Source organism: Chanodichthys erythropterus, chromosome 15 (genome assembly GCF_024489055.1).
Source record: "Chanodichthys erythropterus isolate Z2021 chromosome 15, ASM2448905v1, whole genome shotgun sequence".
Lineage (NCBI taxonomy): Eukaryota > Metazoa > Chordata > Actinopteri > Cypriniformes > Xenocyprididae > Chanodichthys > Chanodichthys erythropterus.
Window position 1 is genome coordinate 23,031,551 of NC_090235.1, and position 19,335 is coordinate 23,050,885.

Below are 19,335 nucleotides of genomic sequence, written 5' to 3' on the forward strand. Positions count from 1 at the left end.
TAACTAAATAAGACATTTTGTTTTGCATAATGATAAAAGGTGTCAAAAGTGCTGCCACAGAACAAATTCAGGCGTCTCCTACCCTTCTTCATCCAGAACCATCCAAGGGGATTGATAGGAAATGTTCTTCCTACAATATACTCTCTGCTGACTGGTGAACATCAGCTTCTGTACTGATGCATTTTGCTAGAGCCATTTGTCATAGCCACAAAATTTATTGTGCTATCAAAAAACTGATTTGTTTCCATATGAGCCCTGCAGATAGGCTAACACTGTTGTACTAGACCAGACTTCTGCTTTTGTCCCATCTCCCCACAGATCAAAACACTAAAATACTGAGTGAATCATAAGGAAACAGCAACACCTGGAAGGGATGAATTTGCCTGTTTCCATGAAAGCTTGAGGTTTGCTGAACTGGCCTTGCTTGAGATTCTGAGGGCAAGTGCTTAAACACTTTGGTTTCAATTTTAGGACTTACTATGTGTGTATTTATGGGAAATCCAAAAGCGAGGCTCTGCTGTATGTAGGTTAACTTGCTTCAGCCAATCTGTTTGTCCTCCCTCACTCCATGTTTAATCTCCTGCACTCAGTCACAGTAGTGGGGGCAGGATACTGCACCACACTACCACAATATTCCCGGCAGCTATTATACACAAAAAAGTTGAGCAATGTAAAGATGCAGTATAAGGAAAGTAACAGTACCTATGCCAGGCAGAACAACATTGAAATGCACATTATTTGAGTTGTCAAATAAACAGTAGATGTTTTATAGTCTGCTCATAAAAGAACCTACACCCATTTCTTGAAACCACTGATCCATTGACCACCTTCACCAGATTTGCACCCCACACATTGATCAGGCTCCTTCTGAGTTGGACTAGAGAGTTCACAATGTACCATTGATCCTGCAGGATTCCAATCCTGTCCAGCCCAGAAGCTGTGCATTGATCAACTCCAGCAGGACACCAGTGGCCCCACTGCACCCTCTTCATTGATTCAGAGCTTCTCCATCCATTCCTGCCTGAGACCCTGGCCAAATGACCCATCGATCTGTGGCCAGTCCAGAGGAACCATTTCGGCCTCCCAGTTCAACCTACCCCTCCTCATTCCAACATGCACCCAAAACAGACTCACCCCCCTTCAGCTTATTCCATCCCCCCACTTCCACTGCCGGTGATGTCCCATGCATGGCAAATCTGCACCCTTGATAGGTGTAGAGACACCAACCCCAAAACCAGACAACACTCCACATTACCTACTGAGACAGCTGCTTTACATTCCACCAAACTCTTATCTAAATCAGAGCATGACTCTACAGGTACTTCAAAAATCTCCAATATTCACCTACTAAGCCTTGCATTACTGTTCTTGTGGCATTTCACACGTTTTTTGCCATGCTGCTTTTGGAAAGCTCACTACTTATTCACATCCATTGAAGCGATATTCATGTGCTTAATTATTGTACAATCATACTAATTAAGTTTTATTTAAAGAATCAGCCATGCCTCTTATCTTTCAGGATGTACTATGGGTGCTACACATCTCGTAAAAGTGTGTTGGAGGGTTACTAGTGATTCGAAGACCATCCCACACATTCTGAAAATATCAAGCACTCTTCAGCAACATTATACATTTACATTCTCTGACAAGAACTAAGAGCCAAGACTAACAGATAAAATGTCTTTAACCTAAATGCACACTGAAATAAACAGTTGCCTATTACAAGTAGCATCCAATTAAGGTTCTTTCACTGGGACATCTAATTTCGACTCTGGCAAGAAGTCAGCATCCTTTCTCATCACAAATCTGTCTCTGAACACAACAAAACACACTAACCAATGTTCAAAATTTTAAGCATAGACTTGTGCTTAAATAAAACAGTCATACCTGTTTGCCAGATGTAGGTGGGTTTTGTGTTGGTGACTGTTTGCGTCTGGACATCCCAAAGCCCAAAAAAGAGCAGAGCTACTCTGAAGAGGGAAGCAAGAGCCCCTGCTGAAGTACCCCCTCTCCCTGCCGCCCTGCTGGCCAGCACCATGGCTTCAGCCCGGCCAGATAGATCCACACGGCTCAAGTCTGGCCAAACAGACCTGCACGATACACACACACTCAGCAGGAGATGTACGCACAAGAAGATGCGGCACAGGGGAAAGTGTGCCTGCTATTGTCCCTCTCACTCTTCTGCACGCGGTTCCTCCAGGAAAGGGTAATCCACTTGTCTCTCTCTCTTTCTCTCTCCTCTATCTCCTCTATTTTCCCTCCTTTTCTTTCTTCTTCACTGTGTTCTCTGGGTCAGTGGAGAAGAATGAGGTCTGAGTGAAGGAGAAAAAATAAAAAAGCCAGAGGAACAATAGATCCCTCAGCTCAGCGCGCTGCTTGTGCGGCTACTGCGTCCTGGCTCAGCCTGGCTGATACAGCACCTCCCATTCCCCCCTCCTCTCTCTTTTTCTCCCTTGCTCGCACTCACTTGTACAGTCTCGCTCTCCTTTACTAATCCAGAATCCACCTGCAATCACTCTCTTTTATCACATTGCCCCACTATCAAGGGTTGCACTATTCTTCACGCAATAGGGAACTGGGGTAGATGCCGGGGGTCGAGGTAAGAAGCGCATGCATCATTGTGGTGTGTGTTGATTTAGGATTGGTTGATAGAATCAGATACACCAGAGTCACTTACACCAGCTGGGACCAAAGCTATAAAGAGATGCAAAGGAAAGATATCGCTGTGAGTGTGAAAGTGAGGCGAGAGAAAGGGAAAAGGTGAAGGGAGGGGGTCCGAATGTGGCGGGAGGGAGAGTGAGAGAGAGAGAGAGGATGGCAAAAAAAAAACAACAAAAAATGAGAGTAGTAAAACCCCTCATGAATAATTAATGTGAGCTCACTCTGACCTTGATGATATTTAAACCATAGAAGGGGTGCTATGTTATGAGTGTTATGAGAGACTGTCTCCACAGTCATTACAGAAACAGACTAGAGAATCACAACTTTCCATAAATGTTAGGAGCCTAGGTTGTCAATCTATGATGACCAAATTCAGGGAGCTGTTGTATTAAACAGAATTATATAGAGATTTAAAAAGATGAACCCTGCATCTGAATATTCCTACTTACTTGTCATATATGTGAAACGCAGTAGGTCAAATGAGTAATATTTCCAAACACACAGCAATAATGAAATGATAGGCGAAAAATACATAGATAAGCTTTCCATATTTGTAATTATCCCACACAAAGGTGTACTGACACAACATACTTTATAATAAGGTCAAGAGGCTCTTCATTAAAATGCAGTAACTGGAGGTGCAGCTAAATGAATGCACATATATGAGAAACAAAATTGTGTATGATATATGACATTTTGAAATAGTCAGATTTTTCTCAGTTTTGACATTAAAAAAATAAAACAAATTGAATAAAACCACAATGGATATGCTGCCAGAATGGGGGTAGTAGTGTTTACATAATACTAATGATCAAAAATATGAATAGGCCAGTTGGTTTACAATGTAGTGCTGCAACGACGCGTCAAAAACACGTCGATGTGCGTGAAATGCGTCGACGTGTCACATTGTTTACATTCATCTCGTGTAATGGTGGCTTCTGCTCCTGGGAATGGAGAAAGTTCTATTCTATCACAAAAACCTAGACCACGATTATCAAAAGTAAGGGAATACTTTAAACAGAGGCCAAATAAAATGGTCCTATGTTCCCTTTGCAAAACCGAGATGGCGTACCGTGGCAGCACAACTGCGATGAACTGTGACGCGAGATTAAAATGTGACAAGATTTCTCACCAAGGTGAAAAGTAGTCTCGTGATATTGCATGACAGAGTGTTAGGATGATTAGAAAAGAATATACCACCACTACGTGTACATTACGCCTCCACTGTCGTTTTGCTTTGTATTTAAATAAAAAACATTTAATTCAGTTGGATAACGGTCGCCGCCGCTCCATATTTACAGAGTACGCGCCATCGTGAAAGTGAAAGTAAACGCGTGGGCGCATTCAAACAAGATTTCTGATGAATACAGATATCTCTCAATATGAAAGCTATCTTAGGCTGGGCAGTGTAGTTGTAACAATCTCTTAGCTCTGTATCAAAGAAAAAATTGGTCTTATTTGCACTTTGAATATTGAGAGAGTGCGATCATGGTTACACTTATTGTAAAGTGTTACCATAAAAATGAATAACAGTTTTCTCTTAATCTTATTAAACACAAACAATAAGGTTTCATTTGTTAACATTAGTTTATGCACTGTGAACTATCATTAACTAACAATGAATGACTTTTTTATTAACTAACATAAACAAAGATTAATAAATACTGTAGCAAATATATTGCTCATTGTTAGTTGATGTTGGTTAATACATTAATGCTAATAAATGAGACCTTATTGTAAAGTGTTACCATTTTTATTCATACTGTTTTTATTTCTACGATCAGTTTGTGGAAAGGAGTTCAGTTAGGAGGTCAAAAGTTGTAGAAGCTCATAAATCACATGAGAAGTCAGTCAGTTGAAAAAAAAAATAATAAAAAAGTTGAAATAAAAGTTGTACTTATTTTTTGTAAAGTTATCCAAAGGATTCATTAGCTAATCAAAAAAGAACACTAAATTAATTTTACAAAATTAATAAAAATTATTGATAGATTAGCCGACTAATCGAAAAAATAATCGTTAGATTAGTCGACAGAAAAAATAATCGTTAGTTGTTGCTCTATTACAATGTTTACACAAGAATACATTTTTAGCTTAGTAAACACAGTTTTGTTAAACTGAGTAAACCTAAAATGCTAAATATCTTATTTAAGCTTATAATAATTTTCTACAATGCAAGCAAAAATAAATTATTTATCTAGACCTCTCTTTCTTTCTCAACAGCAGTTCCTAATGTATAATATGCACTCCCCAGTTATATTCAGGCCTGGATAATGTCCGTTGGAGTCATTTCACAGTGATTAGGGTAATGAAGGACAATGCTCACCCCCTGCTAACCACCAACACAGAGAGCAAACCATGGAACAAATTAGCCAAGCTGTAGCATTAACAGACAGCAAGCACTCTGACCACCTCCTACCCAACACCCCCCACCCCCCACACACACACACACCCATACCCATACCCATATCCACCCACCCATTCATATAACCTGGCATGGGTCCAAAATGGAAGCCTATGTCAACTTCATACACAATCACAATACATCATAAGAGATGTGAGGGAATGACTGTGTTGAATACCATTAAAATAATGAATGCACACTAGGCTTTTATACACATATATACATATATATACATATATATACATATATATACACATATATACACATATATATATATATATATATATATATATATATATATATATATATATATATATATATATATATATATATATATATATATATATATATATATATTTAATTTATTATAAAAATCTATTAATTCTAAATCTTTTTTTTTTTTTAGAATTACTCAAATTTAAAGAAGTTATTTATTAAACTATTGATGATGATGATGATGATGATGATGATGATGATTTAAGAAGGCAAAATGCAAATGTATTTTCACTATAGGTCTTAATCTTGTTGGACCCCACTATTCTACTGTACTATCCCACTATACTATTGTATATGCATTTGTTTTAAAGTTCTACCTTTACGTAAAACCTCTAATAACAAAAATCTAGGTATATAAGAGTTTGGAAACATGAAAGTGCTGCCTATAATAATGTAAGGTTTGTAAAGGAGAAAATAAATGAAAACCCTATTAATCAACATATAAATCTAGGAAATATGACAAAGCTTAGTTCTGAAGGTCAGGTGAGCTGCAGGGCATAGTGGCTAAGCTTAAGGTGGCCGGATGCCAGAGCTGATGTACCTGGACCAGATCCAGATACTGTAAATACTCAGTTAATTTGTAGGGACAACAAGACACCACTGTGGGCGGATTTGTCATTTAGCAGGCACATTTCAATCAAAGCATTTTAGAGTAGAGTTGAATGCCTTGTGTGACGTCCCAGGCCCATTAAGTGCACAATGGTAACACATTACACTGTTCTTTTACACTAATAGTGAATTCTGTTTGCTAGGGTTTAAATCAGCAACCTTAGTGTTGCAGGTCACAATGTTAGCACTATATCAAAGTTAAGTTAATGGTCATATCCGTTCTTTTCTCCAATTTATGTGAGATACATTGGCAATGCCAAGACGGAGAGACAAAGACAACACTGATTAGTGACAATCAGCTGGGTGGGATTACAGAATCAGCTGGCCTCCTTAAAGAGTCAAAACAGACAGTGCTTAACTCAGTGATAAAGCCTTGCTGTCTCAATCATGGACACAAGTACACGTGCAAACATGGCCACACACATATCTAAGGCACAGCATGGGAGACACCGATATCTACCACTGCTGTATCTTAATACTAGAGCTCAGCTAAAGAGAGGAGGGGGGGGGGGTAATCGGGGGTGGGGAGGAACAGATTGAGAGGAACAAAGCAAAGCTTTTGAGGGCAAAAGAGTGTAGCAGAAACAGGGATAGAAAGGAAACAGACCAGGGAACGAGACAGATGGGCAGAAAAAAAACAGGGGGAAATTGAGAATGAAAAAGTGTGTAGGAGAGGCCATGTTTTTTTTCTTTGCTTTTGTAGAGATGGAGCTTTTAATGAGGAGCGATGTGAGCGGTGTGTGGGGCGTGATGAATGGCAGTACAGGCATACGGTCTGCCACAGCACTTCTCTCTGATCTTACCTGATTATTGTGTGTGTAAGAACATGTTCCAATGAGCGTGTGTGCATCATGCAGACGATAATTCAACACTGGCAGGCCTGAACAATTAAGCAAACAAAAGCAAAACACGTTATCATGAAACAGGTGCTTATGCAGAACATGCTTACGGCGTGAACGATGTGTGAGAACTGCACACTACAATTAGCCCACCTCAGCACAATTACACTCCACGTGGAAAAATGGAAAGATTAACAAAGAGTTACAGCATAAAATGCATGGTGCTGACTAGGGAAAATCTCCATACCCAGTCCTCCATTCCCTTAAAATTCCAGATCAACTCGCAAATATATCGAATAAAGACATAAACAATATTTGTTATAACATTAATGATAAAAGTCTGGGGTTAGTTTTATTATTTTTTTTTTTTTTTAGAAATGGTTAATATCACGGTTTTCACAAAATATTAAGCAGTACAACTGTTATCAACCTTGATAATAATAACAACAAGAAATGTTTCTTGAGCTCTAAATCAGCATATTAAAATGATTTCTGAAGAATCATGTGACATTGAAGACTGGAGTAATGATGCTGAAAATTCAGCTTTGCCATCACATAAATAAATTACATTTTAAAATATATTAAAATTAAAATTTTTAATAGTAATAATATTTCAAAATATTACTGTTTTTACTGTATTTTTAATAAATAAATGCAATCTTGTGGAGCATAAGAACCTTTTCTAAAACATTTTTTTTTTTTTAAATCTTAACAAACCTAAACTTTTTAACAGTAGTGTAGTTCATATTTAATAAGAATAAAATGTGCTATGGATAAAAAGAAAAAAATATACAGGCTCAGTAAAGAAATTTACTGCTGGTAGGGCAACTAGAAATAATATGGGGTTCTTTGGTCATTTGGCTGTAATTTATCAGCTTAAATATACTGGCCATTACAAAGTCAACATTACAAAGTCATTAATTGGCAGATACTGATATGACCACCAAAATATAATTATTCCCTTCACTTCAGAAGGCTTTTATTAACCCCCTGGAGAAATATGGATTATATTTATGATGGGTGGATGCATTTTTTGAGGCTTCAAAATCTCGTCCCTCATTTACTACTATTATAAAGCTTTGAAGAGCCAGGATATTTTTAAATATATCTCCGATTGTGTTTGTCTGAAAGAAGATACTCATATACATCTGATAAACTTTGTAGATTTCTATAATTCAGAAAAATTCACTCAAATTTAAACATAACTGGATCATGCTATAATTAGGTCAGGGGCCTCTTTGCTCTGGGGGGGTTGTGGGGGTCCTGTACGCTAGCATATATTTTAATGTGCCAAGTTGCTACAGTTAAGCCTATGAACCTTATTACTTGGATAGAAGAAGAATTGTTTACTCTGATTAATATTAATAAATGTAATGATTTATTGAACACTGGTGACTTTAATCGTATTACTATTGCCACTGTTTTTTTCAATATGAACAGTCTGTTATTTCCATATGAAAAACTCCACTTTGTTCTGTACGACTTCATGCAGTAATCACACAATTCATAGCTCAGAGCTCCTGAGTGTACACAACTTTTTTGAAAATCTATTCAAAACATTAAATACACAGCAATTTGCAGTTTGTAAGTTCCCTGAAGCAATGGAGTAATGGAGCAATAGCTCTCTGTGCACCTGCCAGCACTGCCCTGGGCCGCAGTCAGCGAGCAGTCACGTGGATGAGCGAGCGGAATAATCGACAACACTAGTCTGCAGTGAAGCCTCATTAAGAGAGAGGACAAAAGAAGTGGTGGCGTACTAGTCAGGTGTGAAGTATCTCCCACAGGACTCTAATGGTCGTGTCTTTTCTTCAAGAAGTGAACAGACAGACGCTCTGTGACTGCAGATTCGCCCGTGCCACATACCTGTACTGATGCCAAACACCTGCATTTGATGAGCACATTACCCACCAAGTCCACACCCTTCACAACTTCATCTAACGTATAATGTCTGTACAAAATAAACGGTCTTCCTTGGTCATTTCACTGTTTATCTCCAGATGAGGCAGGCTATCAAATGTATGACCACTCAGGTGGCGTCGCAAGGCTGCACGACTGAGTAATATAGAAAACCGTATCCGTAAATAGGCCTGACAAAGACAATATTCCTCATACAGGGAGAAATGCATTGTGTGGAAGATGGTTGCTGCAATAAACAGAAGTGTTTGGACATTCTGCCTCCAGACTGCACATTCCTAATGGACACATTTGCTGCTGATGGTTATTATGGTTGTTTCAATGACCACTAGGTAAGAGCCAATGTACTGGGCAGTGTATAGGTTAACAACAAGGCGATAAGCAACATTAAGCAATGCAGATGAAGAAAACAGTCACTTGGACCATAAACTAAAGAGATCTTCACATTGTTGTGGAGACATACTGAAAGTGTAATGATCAATACAGTACATAAATCTATTAGAGATGTACAATATATTGGTACCATGTCAGTTAAGTTCAGTTAAACAGTTTTTTTTTTTTTTTTTTTTCAATAAACAGTATCAATCTGGATTGATATCTTCATCAAAAGCTAGGGGTGTAACGATATATCGCAGTACGATATTTTGCGATGCAAAAATGTTACGATATGTATCACAGAGTGATGGCGATACTCGCGATCTCGCGTCAGTATCTTGCTTGGTCGCGTGAGAAAAGTCATGGCTTTCTTTCACCGCAGTGCCACAGCAACAGCTGTGCTCACAGAAAAGCACAAGATGCTTGCGATGCTTTGCTTTAAAAAGTTAAGGGCCATTCACATATTGCGTCTTTTCCGCGTGCAATTCAGTTATTTCAAATGAAGCCATGTGGCAGGCGCGCTTGATATGGAAGCAACGCGGTCGCGACGCACATGAGGTGCGTTTTCCAGGCGCATCGAGATGAAAAATTTGCAACTTTTCAGAATGCCGCAAGCGTACCGCAGGCCGTGTGACAAGAACCAACCGATCAGCTATGGCCTTTCCGTAAACAAAACTTCGAAATCTCAGCCGAACAGCTGATCATAGCTGTACAGGGTGGTTTTATATCTTATCTCCATAAATATATCTAATACTAAAGCTAATGCAAGGGCTAGAAATCATTTTATCCTTTGCTGAAACTTTATGATCCTCTTGGTGAGCGCAGTTCATGGTTGCATTGCAACGACCGAGCGCTTTGGAAAGAAGGAGAAGTGGTGCGGCCCCGCCTTCCATGCGTTTTCCATGCATTTTCAGACGTGATATGTGAACTGTCCCTTAGGATTGTTAACTCTAAGTTCATGTTAATTTTAACTTTTTTTTTTTTTTTTTTCAGTGACAGACAGAACTATTCAGCTGTTAATTTGAATACAGAAGGTTTTTATTAAACCTTGAAATGTGATTTTGTATGTACAACAAGGAAAATTATTGACATTTGTTAATGTTTTTTTAAATAAACCTTATTTGAATTTCATTTTCATTGTGTTCAAAATATCGTGATACATATTGTATCGTGAATTCTGTATCGAGATACGTACCGTATCGTGACCTGAGCGTAACGTTACACCCCTATCTAAAGCACATTTGAAGTTAATGTTTTAAAACAATGAAGGAAAAAATTTAAGATTTTGAAGCAATTTTCACTCAGAAATTGATAGTAAATTTCACAAATAATTACAATGAAATGGCAAGTAAAACATTGAAGTATATGACATTTCTGAGTATAAAATAGTATTTTCTTGTAAAATTTACTCCAAAAATCTTTATTTACAACTTTGAAAATATAGTGGACTAATAATTTATTAACACTGTTAAATGTAATCTTTAGCAAACCTCAAAATATAAATTTTTATACTGTATATTAAAATATTGTGATGCCTAAGTTCACTTGTAGCATCTAAAATGAATGATTTTAGTTTGTACGTTTCGGTCTGGCGGAAGCTAGATATTTTACTTTATAACTTGTAATATGGATATTTTTCTTACCCAAAGCAGAAGGCCTTTATTAACCCCCCAGAGCCGTGTGGAGTACATTTATAATGGATGAATGCACATTCTTGAGCTTCATCCTTTTTGTCCCCTTAACTGCCATTATAAAGCTTGGATGCATCAGGATATTTATTAATATAACTCAGAATGTGTTCATCAGAAAGAAGAAAGTTATATACACCTAGGATAGCTTGAGGGTGAGTAAATCTTGGGGTAATTTTCATTTTAAAGTGAACTAATCCTTCAATGGCCATAATACAAATAATCATAAATATGTTGTATCGGCTAGAACTTTAAAAAATAAATAAATAAAAAATCAGTGCATTCCTAATAACTATCCATCCATAAATGCACAAATTTGTGCCTGTACATGTGAAGTAATTTGGCTTGAAGTCTGCCGCATCCAAATCTAAGTGGAGCAGACAGGTTTGGCACAGTACACTACAGACCCTATCCAGTGTTTTTGTTTTGGAGAAAGAGCTCAATGTCTGACTCATTTTTCAAACCTTCCAGAACAGCTGGAGGGGGACAGAGGGGTGGGGGACCAACCAAGTGAAGTGGGAGGGGCATGCCTAGCCAAGCTGATCCAATTTAAATATGCAAATGTTATCAGAGTTGGAAGAGAAAATGGGAAGACAATTGGAGAACAAAAATGCAAGAACAAAAAGAACAATATCTAATGCAATTAAACGTTTAGCATTGTTTAGCCTTCAATTAAGGGGATAATTATACAGCTCTACACTTTGGCCAAGCTACAAAACACATAAGAGGAATCTGTTAATTTGCTCTTCAAAGCATCCGTCTCCATTTAAAACGTACCTGAGGGGATTTTCCCCATCAAAATAGCCTGTAGTCTGAAAATAAAGATGTTAGCAGCAAAGCATAGCTAAAAATCTAAACTTCTGTCATTGTTTACTCGCACTCATGTCATTCCAAACCTGTTTGACTTAAGGCCCATTCATACCAAGAATGATAATTATAAAGACTAGATAAAGATATAATTCTAAAAATTATTCTAAATATAAAGGAATAGCACTGTCCACACCAAAGCTATATCGATAACGATATAGAAAAACAATATCTTTGGGATCACTTTCAGAATGATTTTTTTTTTCCAACTGTTGAACGATAAAACACTGACAGCCAATCAGAATCCATTCTAAATTAAGGGCTTGCACATTTAAAATGGCAGACGACATTGCGGAGAAGTTAATCGTGAGGTCCAGTAAAATCCACCACTGTTTGACAAGTCAAATCCCCTTTTCAAGGAAACTTTAAAGAAAATGGACATATGGAAAACAATCAGTCATACCCTCAGAATAAATGTTGGGAAGTATTAACGATGAGATTATAATGACAGGCTAGCAAACAGTGTAACATAAAATTACCTCGGGTATCCAGCACTAGTTTCAACAACGTTGTCTTGCTTCCTTTGAAGATGCAGTGAAAAAGACTAGGCGTTGTTTTTATTCCACTATATTGACTTTGTCGGGTAAATTCCCTGTTAGATTAGATCGATTACACTAGCTATACACTCGAAACATAGCATGCTGAGGACATTTGCTGGTTAAAGCCTTATAAATGTAACAAGAACAGCAAAAGCATGTTGTACACACTTTGAAACCGCAGTGCGTGAGTTTAGAATAAACAGAACGTTAACGCTCGTTGATGTGGATGCAAATTAGTTATTATATTTATCTTCATAGTCATCGTTCTTGGTGTGAATGGGCCTTTACATTTTTCTGGTGAACACAAAAGAAGCGTTTTTTCTTTACAATGAAAGTCAGTTGGGTCCAAAACAACTCTGGATCCCACTGAATAAAACTTTCATTGTACGGACAGAAAGTCAGGTTTGAAACAACACAAGTGTGTGGCAACTAGCATTACAGTTTTAAACATTAAAAGTGAGCTGCTGTATTAAACCTGAGCTCCACAAATCCAAATGCGAGCACACCATCCGTTTTTTTACATCAAGACCTGTCAGGTCACAAGTAATGCGTCCCAATCCCTAAGCTTTAAACAGATTGTTCTGAGCACTTCCTTGATAATAGACCTAAAATCTCCCATAAATGCTAATCCAAGCAGCTCATATCTGTCAGGGCAAATCAAGCCTGAAATGAGTTCAGTCAGGCACACCCCTGGTTTCCTCAGAACCGGAGTCGAGCTGAGCCCACCACGTTTCCATTGTCTTCCGCCTCACTGAGTCCAAGCATATAACCAGGCTGGGAACAAAGGCATCAGGGGACAGCCCCCCCAAAACCCCACTTTGCTCAGAATATAAATGGCGAGGGCGGGGGTGGGTGGGGGTTTTAGATGGGGCACAGCCATCAAACGGGTTTTCCACCCGTTCATCTTTCGAGAGCATAAGGCTGGCCCTCAGGGAGGTGAAACTAAACAAATAAAGGGGGGACTGCTTCAAGCCGCTCACCCCTGCAAGCACCGATGTGAATTTCACACAATCAGCTGCTGCTCACCCACCTAATGAAATATTTTCGGCCCACCGACACACAATGCGATCTCCATGGAGATTGGTTTTCTTTTAGAAAAATCATCATGCAGTAAAATGATTATCGGGCATGTGCTAGGTTAATTTCAAATGAGTTTTCGGCTCAAATTGGATGGATATGTAAATTACCAAGGTTAGATATTGACCAGCTTGGGACACAAGAGAATGTGACTTCTGATGTTTTATACTCGTTCTTTTAACAAGTCGGGCCGAACTCCTCATTTATGTGTGTGTGTCAGTATGTGTGATCAATTGATTTGTTCTTTAATGACCTTGTCTACATGATGTAGTGCAGTAGAGTGACTATCTGTCTGTATCAACTGGAGGGAAGGGGACAGGTGTCTGGACCGACAGCTGGGATTGAGAGGCTCCGCAATAGGAAAGGAGAGGGTCACAGGTACCGTCCCCATGGTGAAGGTACAGGGTCTGGTCTAGGGGTGGGACAAAATATCGATATGGCGATATATCGTCGTCCTTCTCTGTGCGATACGAGAATCGTAACACTGCGCCAAACATCAATATTTTAATTAAAAAAAATAAAGCGCTATAAATAGATTTCTTTGCTCAAAGCGTCACTACTTCAAGGCGGCGCTCAACACATGAATGAGGGAAACGTGAACATAAGTTAAGTAGCCTGAGAAAAAGAGGTTATTAACAGGATGGCGGACAACAGTGTGAGTAAAATAGATGCCCCAACCATGTTTAAGTTCAAAGTCTTGACGCACTTTTATACCATTGATGTGACAAATTAGACAACTTTGACGTTCTTCATCAAGCGCTTAGATATAGGCTACATGGGAGCGTTTGAAAGCATTTATTAGGGATCCGCTGATAGACGCCTGCTTTTGAACGCCTGCTTTCGAACGCCTGTGTATATCTGTGTAAGTGCTCTGCGAAGAACGTCTAAGGGTCTGTTTGCACCTGGTCACTTCATACATTTTCTCTGATCGGATAGCTATCCGATTGTGAAAAGACCAGGTGTAAATGCCCTCCGAAACGCATATGAGACGGATTTAAATCCGCTTGCTTAAACCACTTCAGGAGATTGTCTGAGACGCATTCCAGTCAAAACTGTCTGTGCATCAGTCTTAATGCATCTGGTTGTTGAAACTACATATGTAAATTTTACTTCTCCCAAAAATGCTAAAACTGAAACATGTGAGAGCCAGATATGACAGCGCTACTGTATCACGCATCGCCGCAGATCTCTTCAGCAAGCTGACGCGCAAACTGCCGCATATGAAAGTGAAAGTAAGACGCTTAATACACAATTATCTTCATTAAAAGTAATGAGACCTTGCCAGTGCGGTTGCCGCTCTCTCCTATTGCGTTGATTTTGAAATTAACTGATGGTCAATAAAATGCACCTCATATTTATTGCCTTCGGTGACGTGAACTCTATTAAATCTAAATATATCGCATGAACTGAAGATCGGATTTATCCGTTAACCTGCACTTAAGCTTTTCACTTGCATTTGTTTACATATTAAGACCAATATTGTGATATATCATTATAGGATTGTCTAGCGATATATCGATTATCGCAGAATCGCTGACGCGATATTATCATTATAGTGAGCCATTTATCGTGACCGTATCGTATCGTACCCTCCGATTCCCACCCCTAGTCTGGACTGTCAGGATGGGACAAGCGTGTCGTCACAAGATAGGTGGAGACAGAACATCCGGTGGTCTTTTCGTCAGTAACCTGCCACAGACATGTAGAGGATCCCACATGAAGGTGATTTACTATTAAAGGGGGGTGTCTTGACACAAGCAAAATACCCTATCTACAGCATTATTTATCACTTAATATAACTGCAAATTGAATAATCTTTTTTAGAGGTCATCCATGACCAATTACAGCGGTGTAATCAATACAATATGTTCTAGACTAGTAACTTCACCAGTGAATAATACATCATAATGATATATAGGGGAGGCTGGGGACAAATGTCGCACTTTTTGTAACACTGAATATTCCACAGGGTAGATGTATTTGTGAAAGTCAATTTCTGTACAGAAACATACCTTAGTAGCAGCTAAAGAAAAAAAAAAAAAAGCTTTTGATTTATTTCCAATATTATTGCCTAGAAACTAAGACAAAGTTTACTGAACACATAGTGTCATAATGGAACCTGCCATTGTGCAGCCTATTAAACACTTTTTAGTTAAGTTACATAGTAAAGCAACTACACAAAATAGTTAATTAACAAAATGAACATTAATTAAAACATATGTGTGCTTATATTTGTGCTGAAAATTCAGCTTTGTCATCAGATTAATAAATTATATTTAAAACAGTTATTTTAAATTGTAATAATATTTCTCAGTATTACTGTTTTTACTGTATTTTTAATCGAAAAAAATGCAGCCTTGGTAAGCAACTTCTTTCAAAAAATGTTTTTACAAATATTACCGACCTCCAATTTCTACTTTAAAAAAAAAGTGAAAAAAAAAAAATGAAAGTGACAGTTCAACGTTTCAGCTTAAAAAAAACATATTTGTGTAATTTGAATTCTCATGTGACAACTAGCCCCAACCTCCCCTATTTATTAGTAAATGCTACTGCAGGGTACAAATGTGAGAAATGTCCTTTCATGCTGCATGCATGTTAAGGAATGTGATAGTCCAGCTAAAATTGGGCTGATGCTAGGTTTGGATCAAATAAAACCTGCCGGTAAAAATGACTCCTGTATTTTAATGTGCCTATGTGATGAATTGTACATCCGATTGGGAAGGTCACTGATTCAGACCCAGAGTAAATGTTCCGTACAGAGGTAAAGACATCAGTGACAATGGCAATTTTACTGGTTCTAAAGAAGTGGTTTAATAATGCAGTATGTGTTCATTGAATGAGGTGAGTTATTCAGCTGGAGTCACATATTCATCTCTGTCATCTCTGACAGGGACATGTGGGCTGACTGCCGCCCATATAAAAAAAAAAAAAAAGCTCCAGGCAGTGGGAATGGGAAAACACTGCTGTAACAGCTGGAGAAAGTGTACTTGATGCAAAATAGGACATGATCCTACTTTTGAGTGACACACAGATAAAGTATGACAAAAAATAAGACACACACCTGTCCTGCACTAAAACACACACACAACAACGGGAAGGACATGAACATGATTGAAGATAGTCCATTATCATTTACTTACATTAATAAAATGAAATAAAACTAAAAGGCTCGGTTTCACAGAAAGGGCTTAGGCTAGATTAAGCCAGGATTAGGCCTTAGTTCAATTAGGAGATTTAAGTATCTTTTTTAAACATGCCTTAGAAAAAAACATTACTGGTGGACATCTTGAGACAAAACAATGGCAAATCAAGTTGCTTTCAGTTAAAACAGCTCAAACATACATTTTAGTCTGGGACTAGGCTTAAGTGATATGGCTTAATGTGATTATTGAATCACGAAGGAAGGCTGTGATTTAATTCAATAAATATGTGTGCTATGCGTTTCAAGTGAAGTGTGGCACTAGAGTTGTCAAAAGTACCGACTTCAGTACCAAGTCGGTACTGAAATTTTAAAAATGTGACTGAGTGCTGTTGAGCGGATCTGTAAACACCTCTGACTGGCCTTTGTGTTCATGCGCTCATCAGATATGTCTGTGATTGGCTACAATGATCAACGCACGGGAGCGTTTGAAAGCACACATACTACTCTATGTGGCACTGTATTCATTTACACACGTGTAGTTTTTGATACAGTGTTTCAGAGTCTTAGAGCAGCTATGAACACTAGACACTATGAACAGTTATTATATGGAAAAGAGCCGTGTTAAGAAAAGAAAATATCATACAGGTTGAAATGAGAATGAGCAAAGACAAAATATACATTTTTGGGTGAACCTTCCCATTAAGAATAAATGTGTACTTGCTATATAGGGCATTACCACCCCATTTGTATCAGCTTGTGCAATAGGAGGTCTTCATTTGCTTTCTTATCTCATTTCTTCATACACTGATTGATTGATTTTTAATTTAATAAGCAGCGATATTAAAAAGTGGCCTGAAGGAACCCTCTGCCCTGGAAAAATGACACTCGGCACGCCTCAGCGCTCCTGATCGCCAGACCACTTCCTGCTAATTCAATTCCCTCCTACCAAATTAATATTATTAGCGGGCAGTTTGGCAACTAAACACTATTGCCAGCATCCGGTCAGTCAATCCCCTGTGGGATTCGGCTGACGTTGATTTACACCGACCGCTCGGCATCAGGGGCACAAATCAACAGCTGTGAAATCTCCCCTTTCAACGGCAATCACAGAGAGCTCATTGATTACTGATACAGATCAATGGGATGACGGCGGAAGAGCTGCTAGTAAGAAATTGCTTTTTACAGACTAGTCTAAAGACTGTTAGCTCTGCTTCTGCTTTATGATGTTTGAGACCGAGCTGAGGTAGGCAAATAAACTGACAAACCCTGAGTCGGGAGAAAACCCTGTGAGGTGTGCCTGGATGTAGATAGCAGCTCAAAAAGTAAAAAAGAACAAACCAAATATGTTGTGTTATTTAAAGTCTTGGCTATGCTTGAGTGTTTCTTCACTATATATTCTGCACTGTGTGCATTTCAAGTTCACAACTTTTGCTTATTAGTATGTGAGGGTTCTAAGTCTTGAAGTGCTGCGTTTCCTAGCAACAGATTCCTGGCTCACCCGACTCTGTCAACTGCAAGACTACGCGGCCTCTGACAGATGACCTGACTTCATAACACAAAACTCTGAGTTTGCTGAATGTTCTCCAAGTTTTTTTTTTTTTTTTCTCCTTATTTCAATCAGCTCTGTTATATTTTTAAAAGGAAAATCTATTTATTCCACATCAAATATGGGCCCTGAGCGAGAGCTCATGTGTGATTAATGTAGCCCTGATATGTGAGCATAAAAATGAGGAACACAGCTAAGTAGATCACTGCACAGCATGCTAGTGAATTGATATGGAGGCAGTTGAAAAATTCAATTCTCATTAAGAATTTGGTTTGTGATTGAGAGATAAAAAGCAGCTATAGAAATGTAATGTTGTGAATCTAAAAAGTGCTTTAAAAAATGAAATTAAGTTTACTTACACTTTCAATTTTCCAAAGCAGTGGTTTTGCTTCATGATCCAGATTTGACCTTGAAGATCAAGTGGCAACACACACAAAAGTATACATAAAATGTCTCTAAAATGTTTTAATATTACTATGGTCTTTGCATATTTTAGGCTCAACAACATGCAAAATGATTAATATGACAGACTCAATTGAAACTGTTAGTTTTATAAATGCATAAACTTCAGCAGAAGAGTGATTCACTAGCTTAAAGGCGCTGCCACATTAGCGGAATTTCAGTACATTTTTGCAGGCAAAAAAGGTCAATTGCCATTGTCAATTAGGGGTGTGCAATATATCGTCTACAATAATATGGTAAATTGATGTTTTAACGATGTGCAATCTGACATTATCAAATATGTCCCTCACTTTGCAAAAACCAAACAAAACCACACCTATAAGCTGTGTCCCAATTCAGGGGCCGTGCACTTCGGAGTGCATGAAAGGGTGGGGTTTTGGAGTGGAGGGTTGCCACGTCTGCACAACAAAACCATCCCACAAGTAGTGTAATCACAGCACAAGTGTAAAAGTATCCCAATCCCAGACTTGGCAACAATGAGCCGAGAGTCGTTACATGGCTAGCGGCTGTGTGACAGACAGCTGACAGTTGACGTTTGTGTGTGCATTTTAAAGTTTTATGACTTTCTGTTGGGTTTTGACATGTTCCCTGCCGATGATGACAGGACACTGGACCAAAATATGTATGGTTAAACTATGTAATGTTAGTTTTATATCATTAGCAACTAGTTAACCTTGTTTGTTTTTTGTTTTTTAAATGAAATGTTAACTTGGAAAATATATACATTCATATTTATACATTTACTCTGTATTAAAGTCTGAATTTAAAGTACAGTACTTTAGGATTTCAAAGCCTTAGTGATTTCATAATCGCTGTAAGAATCGCGTTTAAGTTCAATGTTATTTTTCGTATCATGCAATAAATTTTGCAGCCCTAATCTGGAGTGCAGTAAAAATGCCCCTGTATGAGAATTTGTCTTTTAGGCTATATTTATATAAT

At 38.2% G+C, this 19,335-nt stretch overlaps 1 protein-coding gene across 1 annotated transcript in view; it reads right to left on the reverse strand.

The window, feature by feature from the left end:
- thsd7aa (thrombospondin, type I, domain containing 7Aa) overlaps nt 1-2,149 on the reverse strand; it is a 132,835-nt gene extending 130,686 nt beyond the window's left edge. Inside the window, exon 1 of the mRNA XM_067411674.1 lies at nt 1,888-2,149. Coding sequence (XP_067267775.1) covers nt 1,888-2,038 — 151 coding nt within the window. The 5' untranslated portion in view covers nt 2,039-2,149. The remainder of the gene's footprint in view (nt 1-1,887) is intronic.
- Between the last annotated feature and the right edge of the window lie 17,186 nt (nt 2,150-19,335).